The following is a 26,011-nucleotide window of genomic DNA, read 5'->3' as shown; positions in this document are numbered from 1 at the left end:
GCACTCTTTCCATATTAATAACATCCTTACTATAGCAAGGTGACCAAAACTGAACACAATGCTCCCAAGTGTGGCCTCACCAATGTCCTGTACCACTGCAACATAACTTCCCAACTTTTACAATCAGTGATGAAAGCCATTGTGCCAAAAGCCGCCTTCACTTGACACCACTTTCAGGCAACCATGCACCTGAACTCCAAGGTCCCTCTGTTCCAATACACTCTGAGGCCCTGTCATTCACCATGAAACTCCTACCATGATTTGACTTTCCAAAATGCAAGACCTCACACTTGTCAATATTAAACTCTATTTGCCATTTCTTGGCCCACTTTCCCAGCTGATCAAGGTCCTGCTGCAATTTCTGACAACCTTCCTCACTGTCCATGATACCGCGTATTTTAGTGTCATCTGCAAACTTGCTAATCCTTCCTCATACATTCTCATCCAATTCATTGATATGGATAACAAACCGCAGTGGGCCAATGGTAAATTGGGGAATATTTGCCTATGTTTTAGAATTAATTTTGTCATGCTGTGGAAAGCGGGGCTTGATTTCCAGCAGTGAGGCATAACAGTAATGACCCCTGCACATGTTCTGTCATGCCAGCTGACAGGCCACAGATGCCAATGAAAGCCCTGCTTTTTGGGTTGTTTAACATCAAAATCAGTGCATTTGTTCACTGATGACTAGGTCAGAGAGGCTGGAGCTGATGATATAGAGCTTTTCCTCCTCCTTTGGAATGCAAACAGAGTCCAGTACTGTGAGTGAATGTGAGGAGAGGCTGACACCAGAAGCTAGCACCTGTTATTGGGGGTGGGGAAAGGCTGGCACCAGCCCCTGTTTTGTTTAGTGATGGACAGGATGAACTTGAATTGAAATGCATCAGTTTTTATTATTTTAAAATATGAAGAACTTCAGGATCACTATTGAGATGATCTATTGAGATGTGCACATGCAGATCCTTTTCCCTACTTACAGGAAGCATTTATATAAAGCAGAGATTTATAATTTTCTTGTATTCTCAAAATGGTTGGACAATGAGCATGGACCTCTCCTGTAATCTGTTGGATTGTATATGATAATGGTTGAAAGGCACAGATTATATTCTGCCTTTTAATCTTAAAAAAATTTTTAATCCCCTTTTACAACATGCGTGTCTATGATGCTTTGTCGAAGCAATGGAAGGTCTGAAGAAATTGAAAGGTTTATTTGAAACTGGGTTGATTAGCCAAGGTCTTTTCCCCAGGCTGGGAGAATCTAAAACTAGAGGAGGGTTTAAGGTGAGGCAGGAAGATTTTCATGCAGAGAATGGTGTGTATGTAGAATGAACTACCAGAGGCAGTGATGGTGGTTGGTACAATTACAACATTTAAAAGGCATCAGGATGGGTATATGAATAGGAAGGATTTAGAGAAATATGGGCCAAATACTGGCAAATGGGACTATATTTATTTATTTAGGATATCTGGTCAGCATGGAAGAATTGGACCGAAGGGTCTGTTTCTGTCTCTATGATCTTATACATAGGTTATTGAGATTACTAATTACATCAGTGGAACAATTATTTTCATAAACTTACAGAATTAATTGGACTATCATAACATTTATGCAGTTTTGTACACTCAAGCTTTAGAATTATAATGAAGTGTTGTTTTAAATTAATTTTTTGGCCAACAAAATAAATTATGAAGGGAGCCAAAGCAGTTATCTAAAATAACATTGCTTATGTAGTTGTTAGCAGGTAACAACCTGACTCATGACTAAAGGTCAAAAACATAAAGATTAAATGACAAACTTGAGTCAAACAGTCAAAGAATATTTGAAAATATTGTGAATACTGGAGATCTGAAATTAAACACAAAGTGCTGGAGAAACAACAGGTCTAGCAGCATCTCTGCAAAGAGTAATTTATGTTTCAAGCCATGTATGGCTTCTACGGAATTTGCTCATTTGTGAATTTGTATAGTGTCTCCATCCCAGATGAGGTTAAATCTGTCAAAAATGGTGAATTATCCATTTCAGAAAATGATTGAAGTTCATAATGATGTAGGTGATTGTTTATGCTTTGTAAATGTAGCCATTTTCTGCCCTGCTAGATAATGGTGAATGATAATTAGATGGAGTTAAGTATGGGATTTATTGTGCAGCAAGATCTCTTCTCAAACAGTTGTGTTTTGTTTTTCAAAACTGAAAAGAATTAGTTTTATTTATATGCATAATTGTGATTTTAAATTGGCTTAATTACAACTGTTCTTGTGCCAAGTGTGTGGTGTTATTGAATGCTGCTTGCCTCATTCCTTTGTATGAGGCATGTGGAAGAGTGGGAGAGCTCCCACAGGTGGGTGCTTCCCTGTGCAAGTTACAACTGGCTGACGACATCAGCCACCAATCCAATTTAAGCATTGTGTGTTTAAGGAGCATGTAGCTTTCGCTATGTGTGTGGGCTGTCTCCATCTTGCAGATGCCGTCAATTTTACTGTTAACTCTTGCTGTGCTGATTGCTGCAGATGTGGCAAGATGGTTTTCAGCCTCACTACAGCTGAAATGTAAGCGACAAGTCTGGTATGGATCAGCCTTTATTGTTTTTCTTTAGAGGACTACTTCTGTTTGCAACAGTTTTACAACATGCCAAGGTTTGCAATTCTCCAGTCTCTACCTTATTTCTACTTAGCTAAATTTAAAAGCTGCAGCGAAACATTTTATGCATGATCTTAATGTATTTTTTAAAAGGCAAATCATTTTAATTTCTGTTCATGCACCTTTTCAGGACATTGGATAAGGTTTGTACAAGCTAGAAATTTGAAATCAATGTATGTTGAATCTGTACTGCTCACATGCATGGAAATTACTGTCAGATGTGCAGTAATATTGAAGAATTTCTTATCTTTTTTTGAAGTGTACAATGAGTACTGTTTTATGCTCCAAGACTCAATGAGTACAGTGGAAAATAATTTTCCATTGCATGCAAGCCTCCCAGCCAAGGCACCATTTCTTTGTTTAACACTTCAGGGAAGTGGTTTCTGCTCAGTTCTGTTTTCTAGTGAACAAATGATATGATGATGCATTCTCTCAGCCTTAATTGCCATTGAATATGACTTGGTAGACCATTTCAGAGGGCAGTTAGGAGTCAACCATATTGCTATGGGTCTGGAGTCTTGCAAAATTCAAATTCCAACAGCTGACTTGATGTGTTTCGCTTCTGTGTACATTCCCCCCACCACCACACCCACTTCAGTTACAGGTTCCACCCCCACTCCCAGCTCCACACCCACACCAGACCCCAGCTCCCAGCCCTGCCGAGTTTTCACCATCCCTCCAGACCTTCCCCTTACTGAGGATGAACGATCAGTCCTCAGCAAAGGACTCACCTTCATTCCCCTCTGTCTACGCATCAATGAATTTAATACACGCCGTGACGTCGAACAATTCTTCCGTCGCCTCCGCCTCCGAGCTTACTTTCACAATCAGGACCCCCGCCCACCTTCCGAGGACCCCTTCGCCCACCTCCAACACACTGCATCCACCTCTTCCTACTGCCCCCTCGACCATGACCCCACCCCCCCATCACCAAACCATCATCTCCCAGACCATACAGAACCTCATCACCTCAGGAGATTTCCCACCCACAGCTTCCAACCTCATAGTCTGGGAACCCTGCACTGCCCGGTTCTACATCCTTCCCAAGATCCACAAGCCTGACCACCCTGGCCGACCCATTGTCTCAGCATGCTCCTGTCCCACTGAACTCATCTCTACCTACCTTGACACTGTCCTATCCCCCCTAGTCCAGGAACTTCCCACATACGTTCGAGACACCACTCACGCCCTCCACCTCCTCCAAGACTTCATTTCCCCGGCCCCCAACACCTCATCTTCACCATGGATATCCAATCCCTCTACACCTCCATCCGCCATGACCAAGGCCTCCAACCCCTCCGTTTTTTCCTCTCCAGAAGTCCCCAACAGTACCCTTCCACTGACACTCATTCGTTTGGCCAAACTGTCCTCACCCTTAACAATTTCTCCTTCGAATCCTCCCACTTTCTCCAGACCAAAGGAGTAGTCATGGGCACACATATGGGCCCCAGCTATGCCTGTCTCTTTGTTGGCTACGTAGAACAGTTGATCTTCCGTAATTACACCGGCACCACTCCCCACCTCTTCCTCCGCTACATTGATGACTGCATTGGCGCCACCTCGTGCTCCCGTGAGGAGGTTGAGCAATTCATCAACTTCACCAACACATTCCACCCTGACCTTAAATTTACCTGGACAGTCTCTGACACCTCCCTCCCCTTCCTGGACCTCTCCATCTCCATTAATGACGACCGACTTGACACTGACATTTTTTACAAACTCACCGACTCCCACAGCTACCTGGATTACACCTCTTCCCACCCTACCTCTTGCAAAAATGCCATTCCATATTCCCAATTCCTCCGCCTCCACCATTTCTGCTCCCAGGAGGACCAGTCCCACCACAGAACACACCAGATGGCCTCCTTCTTTAGAGACCGCAATTTCCCTTCCCACGTGGTTAAAGATGCCCTCCAACACATCTCGTCCACATCCCGCACCTCCGCCCTCAGACTCCACCCATCCAACCATAACAAGGACAGAACACCCCTGGTGCTCACCTTCCACCCAATCAACCTTTGCATAAACCAAATCATCCGCCGACATTTCCACCACCTCCAAACAGACCCCACCACCAGGGATATATTTCCCTCCCCACCCCTTTCCGCCTTCCGCGACTACCTGGTCAGGTCCATGCCCCCCTACAACCCACCCTCCCTTCCTGGCACCTTCCCCTGCCACCACAGGAACTGTAAAACCTGCGCCCACACCTCCTCCCTCACCTCTATCCAAGGCCCTAAAGGAGCCTTCCACATCCATCAAAGTCTTACTGGCACATCCACTAATATCATTTATTGTATCCGTTGCTCCTGATGCGGTCTCCTCTACATTGGGGAGACTGGGCGCCTCCTAGCAGAGCGCTTTAGGGAACATCTCCGGGACACCCGCACCAATCAACCACACTGCCCTGTGGCCCAACATTTCAACTCCCCCTCCCACTCTGCCGAGGACATGGAGGTCCTGGGCCTCCTTCACCACCGCTCCCTCACCACCAGACGCCTGGAGGAAGAACGCCTCATCTTCCGCTTCAGAACACTTCAACCCCAGGGCATCAATGTGGACTTCAACAGTTTCCTCATTTTCTCTTCCTCCACCTCATCCTAGTTCCAAACTTCCAGCTCAGCACTGTCCCCATGACTTGTCCGGACCTGCCCTACCTGCCTATTTCCTTTTCCACCTCCACTCCACCCTCTCCTCCCTGACCTATCACCTTCATCCCCTCCCCCACTCACCTATTGTACTCTATGCTACTTTCTCCCCACCCCCACCCTCCTCTAGCTTATCTCTCCATGCTTCAGGCTCTCTGCCTTTATTCCTAATGAAGGGCTTTTGCCCGAAACGTCGATTTCACTGCTCCTTGGATGCTGCCTGAACTGCTGTGCTCTTCCAGCACCACTAATCCAGCATCCACCTCTGGATTTCTAGTCTAGTTATTACTAATACCTCACTGTCTCCATCACCTGAGGAATCACCATTGTTAAGAAACTGCATGAACTGTATAAACTTGTAACCTTAAGTCAAAGGTAAGGTTGGGTATCTTACAACTAGTGAGTTACCTTCTGATTGCTGGCAGTGTAATGAAATATTGCCTACTTGCCTAATTGGGTGCAACTTCAATAACATGCCAAAAGCTCAGTGCCATCCATTCAGGGCAAAGCAATCTACTTGAATGGCACCCCATCCACTTCCTGCATTACCCATGTGCAGATAGGTATGCGATTGAAATGAAACAACTTGCATTGTTTCTTCAACAGCACCATTCAAACTTCTGATTTGCTTCACCTCAAAGGAAAAATGACGGCATTGCCACCATGATCCTATTCAGATCACGTACAATTCAGACTTGGACACTTATTACCTTTTATTATTATTGTCCCTAGTTCAACATTTTCCACAATCCTTATTAAATAGCATCATTTGTTTGTTTATGAAAAAGTTAGATTGTCTGCCCATTTATCTTAGTGCTGTTTGTAATAGCTTCTCCTACATTTGAGTTCAATTGTAATGGGTGTATTTTTTTTAAAAAATGGACTCCAAAACACTTTCAGATAGTTTGTGCTCCTGAAAGTGTGACACAAATGTTAAGTTTTTTTCAAACTTGCACATTTGATGAAGTAGCAATTTCAGCCAGGTATGCAGCTGACAGTGTACACATTGTCCAAGTAGGTGAAAAACTGTGATGTAAAAGGGCTTGATATGAACAGAAATGCTTTTCAATTTGATGATTTAGATCATTGTTTAAGGTATATGCAGAGGAAACCTGTTGAAGGCACACTATCATTGCTACCTCGTTGTGAAATTTCTTTGGAAACTTAATTGCCAATTTTCATATCTTTATTGTAGTTGATGTTGCCTTTTGTATTTTGTGCTTCTGTAATCTATCTAGTTTAACATCTATGTGGGTTAATTAAAGGTGGGTGGTCTCAAAGTACTAACTATGAAAACACTTGTTCAGTACAGTTGTGAGAAATTATCAATCTTGAAGGACAAAATGATGATAATTATCTGAAATGGAAATAATACTATTGGACCTGCCCTTCTATGGCAAAGAGTTGGACAGGCTTACCACAAAATATAGAGATTCTGTGCACATTCCCCTTCAGGGAATGATTGTTGCAGATCGAGTTAGAAGTGTTCCATGCCTCCCATTTTTATCATAACATGAAATAAAATTGAAGGCTGTAATTAACTTTTCTGTTTTTCTGCTCTTGTCATTTGACTAGGCTGATTGATTTCAATTTCGGCTGCAATGGTGCTGAGCAGGACTGAGTGCGAAAGAGCCTGTGTGCACTGAAACACTGACCATGTACAGCCTCCCTGGAGGGAGGCCACCTGGACAAGATGCTGAACCCTGCTCTCGTCCCCTGTCTCAGGCCCGTGTCTACTTGGAGCAGATCCGGAGCAGAGTATCTCCCAGTATCTCAGAGACCCAGCACGCAACCAGAAGCACAACGACCAAAAGAGACTACCTTGTTGATGCGGCGAAGCAGATCCGCTTAGCCTTGGACAGAGAGGTTAATGAGGATTACGAGGCTGCGTTTAACTATTACAAGAATGGTGTGGATCTGCTCCTGAAGGGAGTGCAAGGTATACATTTCATTTAGTGCTCCCAAATGTTTTAATCCACAGTAATTTGGAATAGGTTAGTTTCTTAAGGATGAAGACCAAAATGTGCATGTATTTATTATTGAAGTTCAGGCTGTCCTATAGAAATCTTTGTAGCACAAACGTTTTGGAGTCCTCTTTTGCTCAGTGAATTTAATTATTCACATGACTTGGCAAGTCTATCATTTGTTGATCATCAGTGATGACTCATTCTGTAAATCTATTACCTGTAATGGTACTGAGTCATATCAGTCTGATTGGTTCCAGTTTTGATCATGCATCTGTACTGAGGTAATGATTCCCACCAGGATAGTGATGAACGTGGTCAGCTTAATCAGATTGCTTAGGGTTACAGTCCCTGACTTGCATTACTACATTCAGGACAGTAGAAGAACAATTGGATCTGGATAATTTAACTTTTTAAACCAATAACTCGTTTGAATAGACTTGAAATATAACATGCCACTTCTGCATGATCAATGTAGGAAAGATTGAGTGCTTTCTTCCTTTTCCATGAAGTTGTCAGTACTGCTTTTACCTTTTATTAATATATATAATTAGTTTAAAAAAAGAGAGGTGGTGCTTGACTAGGCTAACTAGCTTTGCCTAAAGCATAACAAATCAACTGATCCTGAGGGAGAGTCCTTTGTGGAAAGCTATAATTGATTTCAGTGCCTCTATATCATGGTGATAGAGATTAGTCTGCTCACTCTGAGTTTGTACAAGACAGGATGGCACTTATTCGGGATGTTTTCCATATTGAGCAGCCTGGTGATTTCACTCTACAAGCTCAAAGGTAGATGAGGGCTTCTTTGGTGAGCTGCTTGATGTTTTGCACTACCCAGGGTCTGCAACATACCATAGAGTCAATAAATATATTTGGGGAAAAAATTGATAATCAAACGACATGTTATTTTAAATATGAGAAAGTTACATTAGTGCAGTAACAAGAGATGTAGCAAGAAGATGAAAATTCAGAATAAATGCCTAGAGTGAAAATATTGAAAGTTGATACATATTGTTTGCATGGTGAACAACAGCTAAATCTGGTATTGTACAATTTTGCTGTCTCAGCAATTAGTTATTTCATTTGTGATTCCAAATTAGCATCATGGATGTACATGCACGCATACCATTTGGGAGCAGTAGTGTCCAATTTGACCCATCAAGAGTCTCCACCGTTCACTAAGATCTGATCTGTTTTTTTAGAATTCCACATTCTCCACTACCCCCCATTTCCTTTTGCCTATCAAGAATTTACTTACCTCTGAATTAAAAGTATTCTTAATGACCCGTCCTCCACTGCTTTCTGAGACAATCAGAATTTTGTTTCTGCCTGAAAGGATGATAGAAACAAAATTCTGATTGTCCTTTTTAAAATTTAAGTTATAGTGTTCTAAGTGTACATGTTGCAGATCCAGAATCTGAAAAGTGGGGATTAAGCTGGATAACATTTTTTATCGCTTGCATAGACAGTTCCCTTCAGTGCTGTAAATATGCCATGTTCTTCTAAGTAGTATCCTTGCTTTCCAAGCAGGTGATTCTTCTTGATGTGAATTGGAGAGCTATCATGGGTTTCCAAAATGTGATTTGTACCTGGAATCGTAAAATTGCTTTTATTAGGTTGTCAGGGCCATTACATTTATAGTTCTGAAGTCTTGAACTATCTCCTTGTCTGTTGGCAAAGAGGGTGCAGTTGACTGTGATTGGAGAGAATTATGTCGATGCAAACGAATCCTGAGTTGTCTTATCAGAAATAGTGAGACTTAGCACTTATACCCTGGGGAACGTGGAGGTTGGGTGACTAAATATTTTTAGGACAGGGTTGGGCAGACTTTGATCTACAATGGAAATGAGGGTTATGGGAGATGTGCAGGAAAGAGGCGTTGAGGCCACAATAGATCAGCCCTGACCTTATTGAATTGTAGTGCAGACTTAATGGGCCTGCTCCTATCTCTTATAGTTTTAACTTAGCCACGTAATTTGAGCCCCTAATATTTCCAAACCTTTGTGGTGATGGAGGGTCATTCTTGCATTATGCATTTCTTCCAATGTTGGCACAGAACAATCAATTTCTCAATCATCAGATGTGAAGATTGTGTGCCACTCACCTATTTCGTTGATTGTTCTGGCTCAAGCAACTTTCATTGTTCTGCTTTTTTTGTTACAGTTGATCCAAACAAAGAGCGCCGTGAAGCTGTGAAACGAAAAACAACCCAGTATTTGAAGCGAGCTGAGGAAATATTCAACTCTCACTTACAGGGAAGCTTAGGAAATGGTACCGACGATTCTGGGGTATGAAGAGTTGCACAGAATCTGGCAACTGATGTTAAGTGTTGTAGTACGAAATTCACTGGGATGGAGAGCAGGCTGAGTTCTTGTGAAAAATTCAGTCCTTTTTCCTAAGATTTCTCTCTTCTAATGTTAGACTAGCCTTGGATCTTTTCTCTCACTGGGATCTGTGAATTGCTGTGACCACTCCCATGAATGTTTGTTATGTTAGGACATTTGAAGACTGGTGTCATCCATATAATATTCCTCTGTTAACCCATTATTTGGCTCAGAATGATTAATCCTGGAAAGCATACAGTTGTGCATCCAATTGAACTGTACTGGATAGAGTACTGATTTTACATTTGAGAAGGTTGGGTTATTTGCATCCAGATAGTCATCAAGGCTGAACCTATGATTATTTAAAACTATGTGTGGTCTTAATCCATCATATATATCATACTTTCCCCCATATAAATATGTATAGTGTTTATGGTTAAGTCTATTAATTTTGAATAATCATAAGAAGTGGCAGAAGGCAATTTTAATTCAAATGGTAGAATTTTTCATCTCATCATACTATTTACAAGTGTTTATGAGCACACCACTGTGCTATTTTCATGTTGATGAAAGTTGTACATTTCTTCTGTGATGCCTGTTTCTTTTAAAATATGTAATGGGACTTTAGGTTATATTAGTTGATGGGAGAAAGTAGGACTGCAGATGCTGGAGAGTTGGAGTCGAAAAGTGTGGCACTGCAAAAGCACAGCAAGTCAGGTAGCATCAGAGGAGCAGAAGAATCAATGTCTGAGTGTAAGCTCTTCATAGGAATGTGGAGGGGGGAAAAGGGGCTGAGAGATAAATGCTGGGGGCGAAAACAATAGGTTGATGTGGTTTGGGGGTTGATAGTGATAGGTCGGTGGAGGGAGTGGAGCAGATAGATAGGAAGGAAGATGGACAGGTCAAGAGAGCGGTGCTGAGTTAGAGGTTGGATCTAGGATGAGGTAGGGGTAGGTGAGATGAGGGAACTGGTGAAGTTGACCTTTATGACCACACCATTCTCCATATCTAGCATGTCCAAGTCATATGTAGGGGTGGACTCAAAGGGTCCAGTTGTTCCAGTCAGGATCAGAAGCCTGATCTGCCAATGCTGATCAGATTTAAAAATTACCAACTTTAAAAACTACACTGGAGATTCTTGGAGAAGATCTCCTGTTAGGGGCCTATTCAGAAATTCACAAATCCATTAGCAGAAGACAGATCTCAGAATAACAGTTACTCAACAGTGAGAAAAGGTATTTAATTCTCAACTTTTCTTGGAGCACTACTAAGCTTGTCTGAACCCTCTGAATTGTCTAACTCTGAGGGACGTTTTCAGATTGTTTTAGGTCCAGCTCATTTGCCCATCAGAAGTTTGAATTTCCTGGGCTTTCTCACGGAGTGCTTTGAGGATTCCGTACAATCCAGTAGACAACCCCAGTATGTGCTGCTCCCCAGACTATCTGGAGCAAGATCTTTTACACTGTTCTTTCAAGTATTCTGAGGACAATCTTGCACTGTAAAAGTATGTCGACTTGTGCATAATGTATCAAATGATTAATTGATTCTTTTACATTTGAAGTTAGCTTTTGTTAATAACGGTGTGAACTACCTTTCTTTTTTCATCATTTGTAGGGTTTCAGTAGCCTGAGGTTTCGGCCAAATAGAATTCTCAGCTCACCTGTAGAGAACCTGAAAACATCCAAAGTCATAGCAATCATTGACAAGGTAATGTTTAGACCTTCTCCTCCACTTGCTATGGCATACACTTTGACAACAAATGCTGCAGTGTCCTTGATTTGTAATACAGGTAATCCCCTGCTTTTCGAACGTTCGCTTTATGCAACTTAGCTTTTATGTAAGAGCTAAATTGGTAACTGTTTTCACAAACCTGAAGAGGATTTTCACTTTTATGAAAAACGGTGATTTTTTTTCCCATAAATCATGGACCTTCGTTTTACACTATTTTCAGCTTGCAAAATGTTTCCTGGGAACGTCCCACTTTTGATAGTGGGGGCTACCTGTAAAAGGCTCTTGTAAGTCAATTGTGGATTTAACATATATCAATAATATTTTAAAATTGAAGTCTACTGGTACTTTTTTCTTTTGTCATAGTTATAAAACTTGGAAACAGACTCGTCAAAGCCACCAATCCATGCTGAACATAGTTCCAAACTAAACTAGTCCTACCTGCCTGCTCTTGGCCCATATCCCTCCAAACCTTTCCTATTCATGTATCCATCCAAAAGTCTTCTAAACATTGTAATTCTACCCGCATCCACATGAGAACCACCATCTGTGTAAAACAACTTGTTTCTTATAACCCAAAGAAGATTCTCTCTTGGTTATCTATATGGTTGTTCCAACTAATAAACAGTAATCGATATTAAGGATTTAGATTTAGATTACTTACGGCGTGGAAACAGGCCCTTCGGTCCAACAAGTCCACACCGACCCGCCGAAGTGCACCCACCCAGACTCATTCCCCTACATTTACCACTGCACCTAACACTATGGACAATTTAGCATGGCCAGTTCACCTCACCTGCACATTTTTGGACTGTGGGAGGAAACCGGAGCACCTGGAGGAAACCCACGCAGACACGGGGAGAATGTGCAAACTCCACACAGTCAGTCGCCTGAGGCAGGAACTGAACCCGGGTCTCTGGCGCTGTGAGGCAGCAGTGCGAAGCACTGTGCCGCCCAGATAATAACTTTGGAAATCTCAATGTTAAGTTGATCTGAGATAATTGAGTTGTACATCAGTGTTTCTCAACAAGTGGAACATATCCCAGTGGGGGAAACAAAGGTGATCTAGATTGGACCCTAAGAATTGACATATGTGCCAAAAAAATTCAAGAATCATTTTATCCCTAATGACTAAATTATTGTTGTTTTTTCACAGTTTAGCAATTAAATGTTTTCTCAGCAAAATTATTGCAATTCTAATGCAAATAAAAATTTCTGTTAATGGTTAATGTACTAAATGCATCTAAGCATAAAAATACTCCTTGGAAAATGAGAGGTTTTTATCATGGTAAGACCAGAGTTTTTTTGACAAAGTAGTTGATCCCATGTAACATGCAAAGGTTGAACTTTGTTAATTCTTTATGTACTTTTGGTTTATTCTAATATTCGGACATCTCTGTTGAAAATGCAAATTAAGAGCAGATTATTATTTTTCTTCCCTATGCCGTCATTTCTATAATTTTTGTCCCCATGCTCCTGATATATTTCTTTTAGGTTTCTTTAGAAATTAGTAAAAAATGTTTCCTTGCAGTTTTTCTCTCTTATTACTGTTTCCTCCTTTTTCGTTATCACTTTTTAGTCTGCCCACAAGTTCTGCTTTCCTGGAGCATTTAACAGGTGTGTGCAGTTTTTGGACTTTCAAAACCCCACAGCTCTGGCCCTCTATGCAACAGAGATGAGAGTAAAAAAGACGTAGTTTTTGAGTACCTCCACTTTGAGTGGAGCTTTGGTCCTTGTGTGTGGGAGACCATCACTCATTTGTGAGAAAGATTCCCTTGTCTCACTCCATTTTAAAAGTATCTGCCTTATACTCACTAAAGTTAAGTAAATCAATAAACATGTTTCCTTCCCACTTCTGTTTAGGTGCTGTTGGTCCAGAATCCAACCACAAAGGAGCCCTTCATAGTGAAAGTAGGTATATGAATTACAAACTGACAAGGAATGTTACCAGTAAAAGGTCAGCTGTTTGGCACTGGCATTAAAGATAGTGTGCAATTGCATTGTCCTCCAAAGTTATATTGAAAAGTTTTCATTGGTTGTGCTTTCGATTGCTTTGGTCTTAAATTCTGGAATTGCTTTTGACTCTTTCAAACTCTTTAAGACACAACATGAAAGCTACCTCTGACCAGAATTCTAATATCTTATGTGACTCAAAGTCAAATTTTGTTTGACAGTAGTTTCGGTGACCCTTACAACACTTTATTATATTAAAAATGCATAGTCATTGCATGCTATTAATACATAACTGCAGTGACTGATGAAAATGCAAGGTAATGAGTATGGTGAAATACCATGCAAAACATGTCAGTCTCAAATGAAAACAGAAAATACTGAAAATATTAATTGGGAACAGCAGCTATGGAGAGGGGAATAGAGTTAAGATTTAGGGTTGATGACATTTCATCTGAACTAGGAAAAGATAGGTCTGTAATGGGTTTTGAACTGCATAAAAATCAGAGTTCTCCACCTCATTAGTCATCTTCACAGACAAGATCAGTACAAGGAAAAGACTTTTGCCATGATATCAATCCAACTTACCTTACTGAATATTACATTTCAGGCATTGGAATATGGTTACTTTTGGTGTATGTTGGACAACCGTATCTAGCTATTGCTCATCTGTCAGAGGGTTGCATTTTGCACAATTAACTTTGATTTTATCCACATTTTGCACTAAGGTAAGTTGGACTGATATCATGGCAAGTCTTTTCCTTCTATTGATCTTGTCTGTGAAGATGACTAATGAGGTGGAGACCCCTATGAATTTAATGCAGTTAACCGGTGAGAGGAGAAAACAAAATAAAACATTTACTGACCAGATGTCTTTTTTTCTTGGGGAGGGGAAGGAAATTTTAATATTAGGAAATCCAAGGTTCATTTGCTAATAACGTTAAAATTTGTTTTGATGTGGTCCCTGATCTGTTAGATTGACAAATGTCTGTCACTGGTGTAAGAGCCAATGATTGTGAACCTAATTAGTTGGACCTATTTGAAAGTACAAATCTGAACCTTCAAAACTCTGCATGACAATTAATTACTTTTTTCCTTTTTTTTTAAAAGTCAGCTGTTTATCTTTTTCTTTAGGGTAAAATGTATTATCTATGTGGTCATACTGAAAATGCCACATAAACAGTAGGCAGTTTTATCAGGACATCACTTTCAGACATAGCAATTTTAATGAGTAGAATGTTTAGTTGAACTGATGCATCACTGAAAGTCTAAACATGGCTGATATTGTGTAATTTGACAAAAACATTGAAGTCCTGGAAATGGGCATGCAAGGTACATGACTAAAATAGAAGGTCTAAGATCAAAGAAGCAACTAATAAACTAGGATCACATTCGTCTACTAGCAAGTTCTTTACTTAATCGGATTGATTAAAGCTATTACACTTAACAAAAGTTAGTATATGTCTCAGGGTAAATCAAGGCGCACAGTATTTTTTTTTCTTTTTAAGGAATGCTGTTGAGCTTTTCTTGAACTGAGCGATAGGAAGTAGAGAGTAGAAGTTGATAGACATTTTTGGCTGGAGGAGGATGCTCCCAGAAATTAGTCTTGGGATCCTTGCTTTTCTTGATCCAAATAAATGACACACAGCTTGGTGTACAGGGCACAGTTTCCAGGTTTGTGGACGACATAATTTGGACACATTGCCAACCGTGTGGAAAATAGTGTGGAACTTCAGGTTTGATGGAATGGATGGACAGATGGCAGATGAAGTTCAGTGTGAAGAAATGGAAGGTAATTCATTTGGGTAGGAGAAACATGGAGAGAAAATAAAGGGCGCAACCCTGAAATGGAGTGCAGGAGCAGATGGGCCTCAGTGCCTGAATGCATAAGCCGTTGAAAGTGACAGGGCAGGCTGAGAGAGCAGTTAATAAAGCATGTAGTAACCTGGTTTTATCAATGGAAGCATAGAAAATAAGAGCAAGGAGGCTATATTTATTTGCATAAAACACTTACTTGGCCTTAGCTGGAATAGTTCTGCATGCTGTACTTTGGAGTATGAAGAAATTGGAGAAAGGATTTAAAGAGAATATCATCCCAAATTAGGAATTTCAGTTATGAAGGTGGAGTGGAGAAGTTAGGACCATTTTCCTTGGAGAAATGGCTGAAAGGACCCTTAATGGAGATATTCAAAATCATGAGGGAACTGAATAGAATACAATGCCTATGGTGAGTGAACAGGCTGACTGCCCAACAAACCCACACCGACCCTCTAAAGAGAAGGAAGAAACTTACCATTAGTGAAGAGATGGAGAATGAGCGGGCATAAATTGAAATTCTTGGAAAAAAGAAACAGAAGTGATATGAGGAAAAAACATTTTTTTAGCAGGTGATTGAAGTCTGGAATGTACTTCGTCTCACTGTGGTGAACGTACGTTAAAAGGACTTTGATTATTTTCTGAAAAGGAAGAATGTGTGCAGGGTTATGAGAAGAAGGCAGAAGAGTGGAACAATGTGAATTACGTTCTGAAGAAGGGTCACTGGACTTGAAAGGTTAACACTTCTGTTCTCTTCAAAGATGCTGCTGATTTTCCCCCATCAAATTCCACTTGCTGCAAATCGCTTATTCGTAGAGCTGGTGCAGACACAGTGGACTTTATAGTCTTTTTGCGCTGTAATAATTCTTATAGTTTTTGATTTTTGTGAACTACTTTTTATTCTTGCTAGGTGATGCATTTATGTAGCATCATTTGTCAGCATTTAACACCTGCAGAAGCAGAGTTATAAAAAAAGTTAGAACTTCCTTTGACAATTATGAACTGTGTATTAAACTTCAAGTTGTAACACCCACCTGAACATGGTGTTTAGATTGGTACAAGTCAAAAGACATAGGTTAGCAACAAGGTTTTTTCCCTCGAAGTAATCGACACAATTCTACATACAAAAAGTCAACACCCTAAGCACACCTGCCATAGGCTGTGGGAGTCACTGTTAGTGTATTTTCATTCCATATGCACAAAGCTGGAAGTTTAGTGCATATTAGATCTCCATTTCCGATTTTAAATTTGACAGTTGGTGGTGTTCATTATAATAACATCTGCTACATTTTGCTGGCCATGTTGTAGCTCCTGAATATATACAGCCCTGAGCGAGATGTGGAATTTAAAAGGAATTAATTACCCCTCTAATTTTTAAGTTTTATACATTCTAGTTAGCCGTGTATTTCTTTTTGACATTAAAATTGGTTCTCGTTTTGCAACCTCAAGCATCTTTCTTCATCCCTTTACAGCCTCTTGCCCCCACATACCTCTGCATCCAAGCAGTGTAGTTTGAGTTTAGAGTTGGCATCCATAGACACCATCATTATATTGTGAGTTTGGAAATTTAAGATTGGCTCTAAAACCTGAACCCTCAAATTTGATGTATTTGAATTGATTGACATGCATCCGAATTGAGTGTGCCTCTCTCTTTTAACATTTAAATGCTGCCTACCTGATGGAGATAAGAGAAATGGATTTCCACATCAGAAAGTGTCATTCCAGATTGTGTTTAAGTTCTAAACTGGGGCTTTAAACTGACAAAGGACATTATTCATCTCAATTCTGCACTTTCCTCATTTTTTATTCACCTAATTGCTTACATTCTGTTCACTTTTTTTTCAGCTAAACTCCTGAAACAATTGGATAAAGTTACCTAAGATCAGTATTTCTCTTGTTCTCAGAAATATATTTGCCATTGTCATTTTAACATTTGTGGCACATCACTGTATAATCAGCAAAATGATCTGAAACCGTTTATTTAGTGCAAACACAATATAATACCATGGAGTGTTCGGATTATCAATTTGCATGAATGATGTTTTCTTAAGTTTAAAATACTGAGCAAAGGCTATGAGGAAAGTGAAGCAAAGTTGTTCTTCATGCTTCTCGCCAATGGCTGGTTTTCGTGACTGGAGAAAGTTAGCTGTCCTGTGGTTTAGCTGTGGGTTATATGTGGTACAAGAAGGCAAATTCCAACAAATTCTACTTTCTCTTCCTATAGAGTCTACCCAAATGTAGCCTGGTGAACCGTGAATGTCCGACAATAATACCACAGGGTGTTCCATTTATGGTGCAACTCCTGCAGTATTATGTGAGTGATGATGCAGTCTTCCTTCACCTGGAGCATGTACCAGGTAATGGCCTGCTTGAAGAAGATTGAAGAGGAGGAATGATGAAGAATGACACTTATAGAATTGTGTATTGAGAACTAAATCCTTTTTATGATGTTTGGGGAGGTGGGGGGTGTCAAAAACACTAGCCATAAACGTTGTTCGAAAATTGCTACCTTGAGTCTGTGAGGAGAAAGTGAGGTCTGCAGATGCTGGAGATCAGAGATGGAAATGTGTTGCTGGAAAAGCGCAGCAGGTCAGGCAGCATCTAGGGAACAGGAGAATCGACGTTTTGGGCATTAGCCCTTCTTCAAGACATTCCTGAAGAAGGGCTAATGCCCGAAACGTCGATTCTCCTGTTCCCTAGATGCTGCCTGACCTGCTGCGCTTTTCCAGCAACACATTTCCACCTTGAGTCTGTCCCTAACTGACTTCATTTAAAAAGTGATTGCACTGGGGGGGGAGTGCAGAAAATATTCACCGTGATATTGCATGAGATGGAGTGTTATAGCTATGAAAGGCTGGATAAGCTTGGGCTATTTTCTTTAGGGAGAGACTGAGAAGAGACCTGATTGAGGGAGGCATGGATAGGATGGTTAGGAAGCAGCTATTCCCCTTAATTGAAGGGTCAATAAAGAAGGGACATTATTTTAAGATGAAGGGCATGAGGTTAGAGATAGGAAAAGTCATTTTTCACCCAGAGGATGGTGGTAATATGGAATGCAGTTCCTCTTAGCCTTTTAAAAATGACATTTCAAGTGCTCTTCCATTCAAGACTATGGGCTAACTGCTGACAAGTGGGACTACTGTAGATGAGTTGATGCAAACTTGATTGGGTCAAAGGGTCTTTTCTGTGCAGTATGACTCTGACTCTGGTATAATTACCACACCTGTGCTTGACTTGGTTTCATCTCTTTGTACTTTGTATCATATTTTATTTGTTGCCCTGAGAACTTCTACTCGTCAAATTGGCCATATTTCTAGTTAAGTGGATAGCAAGATTACATGGGTAAACATAATGCTGATACTATTGAATACACCTGAACCAGGTTGTCCAGGTTCAAGTCCCACTTACTCCAGAGATGTATAATAACATCGCTGAACAGGGTTGATTAGAAAATATCTGCTATTTCATGTTCTTTGAGATTTATGTCAAGGCCTTATTTGTTCGCTTGAGTAAGGGAGCTCTCCTTGGTGACCTGACCAATGTTCCTCAAAAAAAAGTTTATCTAGTCCAGATCTCTCTCGTTTTTTGCAATCTTTCCTCCATTACAATAGTGACTGTGCTTCGAATGTTCTTGCTACCTGGGACATTCCAATGTGGTGAAAGATGCTATTGATTTGCAAGTTCTTTTTGTTATGACCCTGACTAATTTCATTCCACAAATGAAACTCAGGGCTGAATATTTTAGTTCAATGTTTTAACTTCAGTAATCCAGAAAAAGAGACCGTTGTAGACAATGCAGGTTGTATAGGGACTATTCAAGGTAGTGAACTTAATAGGACAATTGGGCACAAAAACAATTGTTTCTTATCTTGATGAGGAACTTCATTTGCATAGAAATTTGCCTGAAAGAAAACTTACATTTTAATAATGCTTTTTGCAACCTTGGGACATTCTGAATAAGCTACAATAGATTAAGTGTAGGTCTTGTGTGTGTACAAACAATACAAATTAGGCGCAGAAGTAGACCATTCAGTCCCTTGAACCTACTGTGTCATTCAATAGGATCATGGCTGATCTGTTTGTTTCTTCCCTACATTCCCATCTATCCCAATAATCTTTGATACCCGAATGTAACTTAGGAAATATGAAAGCCAAGTTAACACGTTCTCACAAATTCCATTAAGAGACTTTGTTTTTTGCTTGTTTCAGCAGAGTCGGTTGTGAGATACATATTGGCCATGTTGGCATGGAAGTTTTCCAATGTTATTCTTCATAATAGTGTTATGACGTTTTATGAGTGTAACCTTTGCCTGTTAACCATGAACCACTTCCTCTGTTCTGCACTGGTCTGTTCAGCTTGAAATTTATGCTCAAGTCATGTTAAATGGGACATGAATCCACTATCTTCTGATTGCTGTAACTGTGCTATCAACTGAGCTAGAGCTACTATATGTGTTACATCTTTAATCACTGCTTACTGCTTTGCATTGGTAAGACTACAGTTAAAATATTTTCCACTGTCTAATGCAAATTGTAAGGCTGAAGTCTTTGTTCTTTGTCTTCAGCAGGGAAGCTTTGGTCTCAGCTGCGTCACCTCCGTCCATCTATCACAGAAAAGGGTATGGAATTTCCAGAATGCTCCAGTCCACATCACAAAACCATTAAACTGAGAAACAGCTATACTGCTCCCTCTCTCTCATCCATGTGCAGTGACAATTCCATACTTCCACCCAATAGCAAGAAAGAATGGCAAAGAGAGATCAAGAATGAAATAAATGGCAAATGTGACAAGAAGTATGAGTACAATACTGATGGCATCAATGATCCAAAATCAAGTTCGCAACAAGAATCTGTGAACGACCAGGCATCCTGCCAAGTAAATATCACGGACCAACTGAGCGCACACAGTGCGAGTGCAAACAAAGCAAAAATTTGGCAAGGAAATGATGGAATTTCAAAGGGTTGCCTGGCATTGAATGGCTTGAGGGGGAGTGCTGAGGGAACAAGCTTACAAATGGCGCATCTGATATATAGCGATGATTTAACCTTTGACCTCAATGTCTTGCTTCCAGAAAAGAACGCCAATCATGCCATGACAATAACTGTGGACCATTTCATGCAAAAAGACCTTCAGAGTGAAAAGAGTCAGCTTCTCTACGAGGATAAGATTTTACGGTCCCATGATTGTTTTTCAGAAATCAAAAGCTCCAATGATGCATTGAGCCCAAAGTCATCAAAAACTCACCAAAGCCAAGCAGGTTCAGATCTGCTGAAAGAAAAGGTTATTTTGATTCATGAGAAGCCTCTGAATGGATCTAGTCCAATTAGAAGTCCTGTTAGAGCCACCAGCTTGAACTTGAAGGCTAGCAGACGGCAAAGAGGTTCATACCAAATTACAGTCAATCCTTTAGATACCATTGAGGATAGTAGCAAAGTCACTGGTGTTGTGGATAATTCTGAGCTAGTCCTTGTAGGAGCATCATCTGTAATGCCTGTGAGAAATACCGCTGTCACAGTGTTGGGAAAGGGGCTGTCAGAGCAGAAGACTTCAGTGAGTGTACTCAGCCCCATGCAACAACCTAATACGCACTTGAAATCATCTTTAATTGAGCCTCCAGTAAAGGCATTAACGTTGAAAGGTATCTCAACTAATGAAGTGGAAGTGTTGACCCACAAAGGTGAAAGTCCTGAGAGGATTGACCATCTGTTTAAACTTCCAAACCAAACGTCAGTTCCTGAAACCTGCTGTGACCATGAGAATTGCAATGCCAGAACTATTTTGTGCAAAGGGTGCCTTCGCAAAGCTGAGAATGGAAGGTGCTGCAACAGGATGTTGGGCTTTTCTGCTCCTGACAAAGCAGAAGATTTGTCAGGAGCATGTCTTTCAACTCTGAATTCAAAAGCTGAACTGCCTGATCCAAATCAAGCCACCTCTGGTCTGTCTGAGGATCACATTAGAATCTGGGCAGCTGAGATGGTTCTCGCCTTAGAAAGCTTACATCAACAAGGAATTGTATGTCTGGATCTAAATCCAAGAAATATACTTGTGGACAATGCAGGTGAGACGGGAGGGCAGGGGCTTAAGATTTGTACTAGTTTTTCTCAAATATTGGTGCTTCCATCATGTAGGACTGGAGGTTGTGTGTGTTGTGTGAAATCATTGATGAGAACTACTATTTTCTACCTTGATAGGTCACATTTGCCTCACTTACTTCGGCCAATGGAGTGAAGTTGAAGTTCAATGTAGTGCTAAAGCGATAGAGGATATGTACTGTGCACCAGGTACCGATTTTGGTTTTGGATTACAAAACTAAACTCACATACTAGATTTCCCAGTGAAGTATCTGAAGACATTTAACATCTTTTTGAGATAAATGATAGCAGATTTACTTAATGGGTAATTGCACCACATTCGCAGAGACACCCAAATCACAATTGTACTAGATTCACTACATGCTCAGAATTATCTGACCTGAGCTCTGCTTTTGGAATGTTAAAATGTAGGAGCAAAGAGCCACCATTTTGTGCAGTTGCAGCTTGAAAGTTATGTAATTGGCGGTTAGATGGAACCTAAACCAGATTGCTTGTGATGAGACTCGGGTGAACAGTGTATCAATCACTTGGTTTATAAATGGAGAGAGAATATTTGGGCAGGGAGTAAGAAAACTGGTCAGTTTAGGCTATAACCCTTAGTTTAGTAGTCAGCTTTTCTGGGAAAAGATTCACCCATCTCCCCTGAGCTTACAAAATCTACATTGGCTTCCATTCAGACAACTGAATGTTGTTTTCAAATTTCTCCTTGGTCTCTTTGTTCCCAATCCCTGTAATGATCTCAGTCCCACAACCTTTTAGAAACCTCTGCTTATCTAATTATGATGAATTGAGTATCCTTGATTTTTAATTGCCACAGCAGTTGTGGCTGTGTTTTTTGGCTGCCTGTTCCCTCGGCTCTGACATTCCCTCCCTAACTCTTGTAACTTTTTTTTTTCTTTGTTTCTTCCTATCTATCTTTTTGATAACATACTCCAATGAAATGTTTTGAGATCTTTTTCACATTAAAGGCATTTCTATAAATATTTTCTGTCCTAGATTAATCTCATTCTGCCTGAAGTCTAATTGCTAGTTGTTAGTTATCTGTTTGACATTTACTTAATCACTCAACTGTCATGTTTCTTCTTTTTTCTTGTTGACTAAAATGATTTCCTTCTAGCATTTCTTTTTTCTCATTGTTGGGCTCTTTAAGATGAATTGGCAATTCACCTTAATGAAAAGTGGAATTCCAGGTGGATAAACCAGAAGTAGCATGTGGAATTACAGAAATAAACAGTGGTGTTTAGTAAAGTTATTACAATGTCTGCTTTAGCAGAATAGTCAAAAAAAAATTTGAAGGTGTTTTAACTGTCCAGTGCTCTGCTCACGATGTACTTCAACATGTTTGTGGTTTGGCCACAGAGTATTAGAGATGCTCCGTGTAAAGGTAGACCATAAAACATATCACTACAGTCTGATTACCAGAGCAATGAGAGAGAACTGAGAGATTTTGAATTTTTCATCTAATAGAGTGGCAAATAGATAATGTTAGGGAAAGGGGATACTGCCTCAGTCTAGTAAGTGGTGTTGTATTGGGAACCTCTTCAGAGTGATCCATCAGAATGTGTGGTAGAGGCAAAAACACTGATATCATCTAACAAAACAATTACGTCCAACATTAGGAGAATATAGAGCTATTCTGGATGGATGAAATAAGATGGGTGAAATATATTCTACACTGAATATTGCTGAAAGAAAATAAATGCTGACTAGTATAGGTACACAATCTTTTATTTAAAACCCTTGGGATCAGCTGGTTTTCGGAATTCGGAATTTTTCGGATTTTGGAATCAGTGACAGTTTAACGGTGAGATTATTTACAAAACGTACTGAACAGCAGACACATCTGTGAGTACTATGGACCCTGTGACAGAATTGACAGCTGCCATTGCTGGGTCATGCCCCAACATTGCATCTGAGTGATGTGGGTCAAATGAGTGTGGAGTTGGGTTAACTGTTTGCATGCCAAACAACCTTGTTAATGAGAGGAAAAACTTCACAAAAATATCTTCGGATTTTGGAGCTTTTTAGACTTTGGATAAAGGAGTGTCTACCTGTACTGCATTTAAGCCTTGCTAAAATGAGAGGAAATCAAAGCTTTTCTTCATGTACTCATCAGGACTGGTTCACAAGAAATAGACTTGAGGGAGTGGGGGTGGGGGTGGGGGTGGGGAGGGGAAGGGAAGGGAAGTAATGATCTGGTTGAATGCTCACAGTGGGCAGCTTATTGACTGACCTGAAGCAGCCCATGCTTGTTTCTGAACACCATGTCCACCATTTGGATATAATTCTGCTGTTAGACAGTGTTTATAAAATAACCCATGCTGAGAATTACGCATGAAATTAGTTTAGGTTTGTCATTAGGCTCAGTGTGCTGCATTTGCATGTAATAGAGGCACTGTATTTTAACACACAACCCTGTTTTATGCATTACAATTTTTTTTTCATTGGAGGGAACAAGAGGTCATAGATGGCTAATCTCTTCTGCAAACCTATGATAGCACCCAGGATTGATGAGGGCAGAGCGATGGACGTGATCTATATGGACTTCAGTAAGGCGTTTGACAAGGTTCCCCATGGAAGACTGGTTAGCAAGGTTAGATCTCAAGGTTAGGTGGTGGAGGGTTGTTTTTCAGACTGGAGGCCTGTGACCAGTGGAGTGCCACAAGGATCGGTGCTGTGTCCACTACTTTTCATCATTTTATATAAATGATTTTGGATGTGAGCATAAGAGGTATAGTTAGTAAGTTTGTAGACGACACCAAAATTGGAGGTGGACAGTGAAGAAGATTACCTCAGATTACAACAGGATCTGGACCAGATGGATCAATGGGCAGAGAAGTGGCAGATGGAATTTACTTTAGATCAAAGTGAAGTGTTGCATTTTGGGAAAGCAAATCTTAACAGGAATTATACACCTTAATAGTAAGGTCCCAGAGAGTGTTGCTGAACAAAGAGACCTTGGAGTGCAGGTTCATAGCTCCTTGAAAGTGGAGTCGCAGGTAGATAGGATAGTGAAGAAGGTGTCTAAAATGCTTTCCTTTATTGATCAGAGTATTGAGTACAGGAGTTGGGAGATCATGTTGCAGCTGTACAGGACATTGGTTAGGCCACTTTTGGAATATTACATGCACTTCTGGTCTCCTTCCTATCTGAAGGATGTTGTGAAACCTGAAAGGGTTCAGAAAAGATTTACAAGGATGTTGCTAGGGTTGGAGGGTTTGAGCTATAAGAAGAGGTTGAATAGGTTGGGTCTGGTTTCTCTGGAGCATTGAAGGCTGACGAGTGACCTTTATAAAGGTTTACAAAATCATGAGGGGGATAGACAGGATAAATAGACAAAGTCTTTTCCCTGGGATGGGGGAGTCCATAACTAGAGGGCATAGATTTAGGGTGAGAGGGGAAAGATGAAAAACCTTTTCACGCAGAGTGTGTGTTTGTGTGTATGTGTTAGTACGATTGCAACATTTCAAAGGCATCTGGATGGATATATGAATAGGAAGGGTTTGGAGACATATGGGCTGGGTGCTGGCAGGCGGGACCAGGTTGGGTTGGGATATCTGGTCAGTATGGATGGGTTGGACTGAAGGGTCTGCTTCCGTGCTGTACATCTGTATGACTATGACCAGTTGCAATTTATCCGTTTGGTCTGAGAATGAAGATTGCCAATTAACTATTCCTGCTGTATCTCCATACCAACTGTGACTCAACCAATCCACCTTCATTATACTATATTAAGTATACATTATTCAAAGTCTGTTTTTTGTGTCTTAGCATTGATAAGTGCACAACTTTGTATCTCCTTTCAGCAATGTTTAAATTAAGAAAAACTAAAAGAATAGTTCCTACACTGCACCTCCAAGTACTGTTTAAGAAGAAAATGTGGAACATTAAAATTATAATATTTGTAATAATTTAAGGTCACCTTCTGTAATTTCTAATTCTTTTTAAATGTTGGCAGAGGTTGGTGGGGTTGGAAGAGTAACAGAGGCCTGTGACTGGTGGAGCCTTGGAGCATTGCTGTTTGAACTTCTAACTGGGATGGTAACTGTTGACGCTTTTGTGACATCTTGTTTTTTTTTTGTTGTTGAGATTTTATACCAGTTGCATAAAGGTAAGTGGCTCGACACATCCTGACACCATTGCTGCAAATAATTGTCCCTTAAACGATTCCAGGGTTTAGACTACCTGCACTCTGGTGCTGATCAATTTGTTGATCTCGCCTTTTCACTAAAGGACATTCAAATCCTAGTATCTTTCAGTACTCTGAGTACACGTCCTCCTCCTATTTTTTTCAATTTCAATGACTATCTTAATCAGACTGTATCTTTTTCCATTCCTTTTAACCACTTTCCATGCTTAGAAAATTAGGTCACCTGTCTGGTTCCTGCTTGCAACACAAAAGCTCAAGTTACGCTAATCTCACTCAAGCTACCAATGTTCCTACTGAGCTTTGCGGTTCCTTGACTGGTACAATACCTTGTGTTTTGGGGCAGCGTTATCTGGGATGAACTCTGACCAGAACATTGTATGGTTTTATCACAGCTCCGTCAAACTTATTTTTATATACTGTTGAATTTGTTGATGGCTGTTTTGCATCATTTCGAATTGTAGCAATTCAAGTCAACCAAAACAAAGTTTCTTTCTTCTTCCCCCTTAATCTATTCAAATCCAATCAAAACTGAAGTACTGTTTCCATGTTTTTCTTGAAGTCATTGCTTTAATGTAGACATTCCATGTAACCTACTGTTCTTTCTGCGTATTACTGCCACTCATCTGCAAAGTTGACAAACTTGCAATTGACTGAGTTGCAAATGCAAGTCATTTGATCCAAATTAGAAAAAAAAAGTAGCC

General features: G+C 40.4%; 1 protein-coding gene across 5 annotated transcripts in view; it reads left to right on the top strand.

The window, feature by feature from the left end:
- rps6kl1 (ribosomal protein S6 kinase-like 1) overlaps nucleotides 1–26,011 on the top strand; it is a 41,199-nt gene that overhangs the window by 5,648 nt on the left and 9,540 nt on the right. For 2 of the 5 annotated variants that reach the window (XM_043697125.2, XM_043697122.2), the window contains exons 2-9: nucleotides 6,862–7,225; nucleotides 9,414–9,538; nucleotides 11,189–11,281; nucleotides 13,166–13,213; nucleotides 17,292–17,424; nucleotides 19,633–21,126; nucleotides 21,260–21,349; nucleotides 25,119–25,201. In XM_043697125.2, coding sequence (XP_043553060.1) covers nucleotides 6,943–7,225; nucleotides 9,414–9,538; nucleotides 11,189–11,281; nucleotides 13,166–13,213; nucleotides 17,292–17,424; nucleotides 19,633–21,126; nucleotides 21,260–21,349; nucleotides 25,119–25,201 — 2,349 coding nt within the window. In that variant the 5' untranslated portion in view covers nucleotides 6,862–6,942. The other 3 variants (XM_043697123.2, XM_087989655.1, XM_043697126.2) reach the window with 3 other exon arrangements.

The sequence above is a fragment of the Chiloscyllium plagiosum genome, unplaced genomic scaffold (assembly GCF_037043375.1).
Source record: "Chiloscyllium plagiosum isolate Xiang-an unplaced genomic scaffold, Cpla_swu_hap1 HiC_scaffold_8, whole genome shotgun sequence".
Taxonomy (NCBI): Eukaryota; Metazoa; Chordata; class Chondrichthyes; order Orectolobiformes; family Hemiscylliidae; genus Chiloscyllium; species Chiloscyllium plagiosum.
Note: the sequence above shows the minus strand (reverse complement) of the source record. Positions and strands in the feature narration are given on the sequence as shown.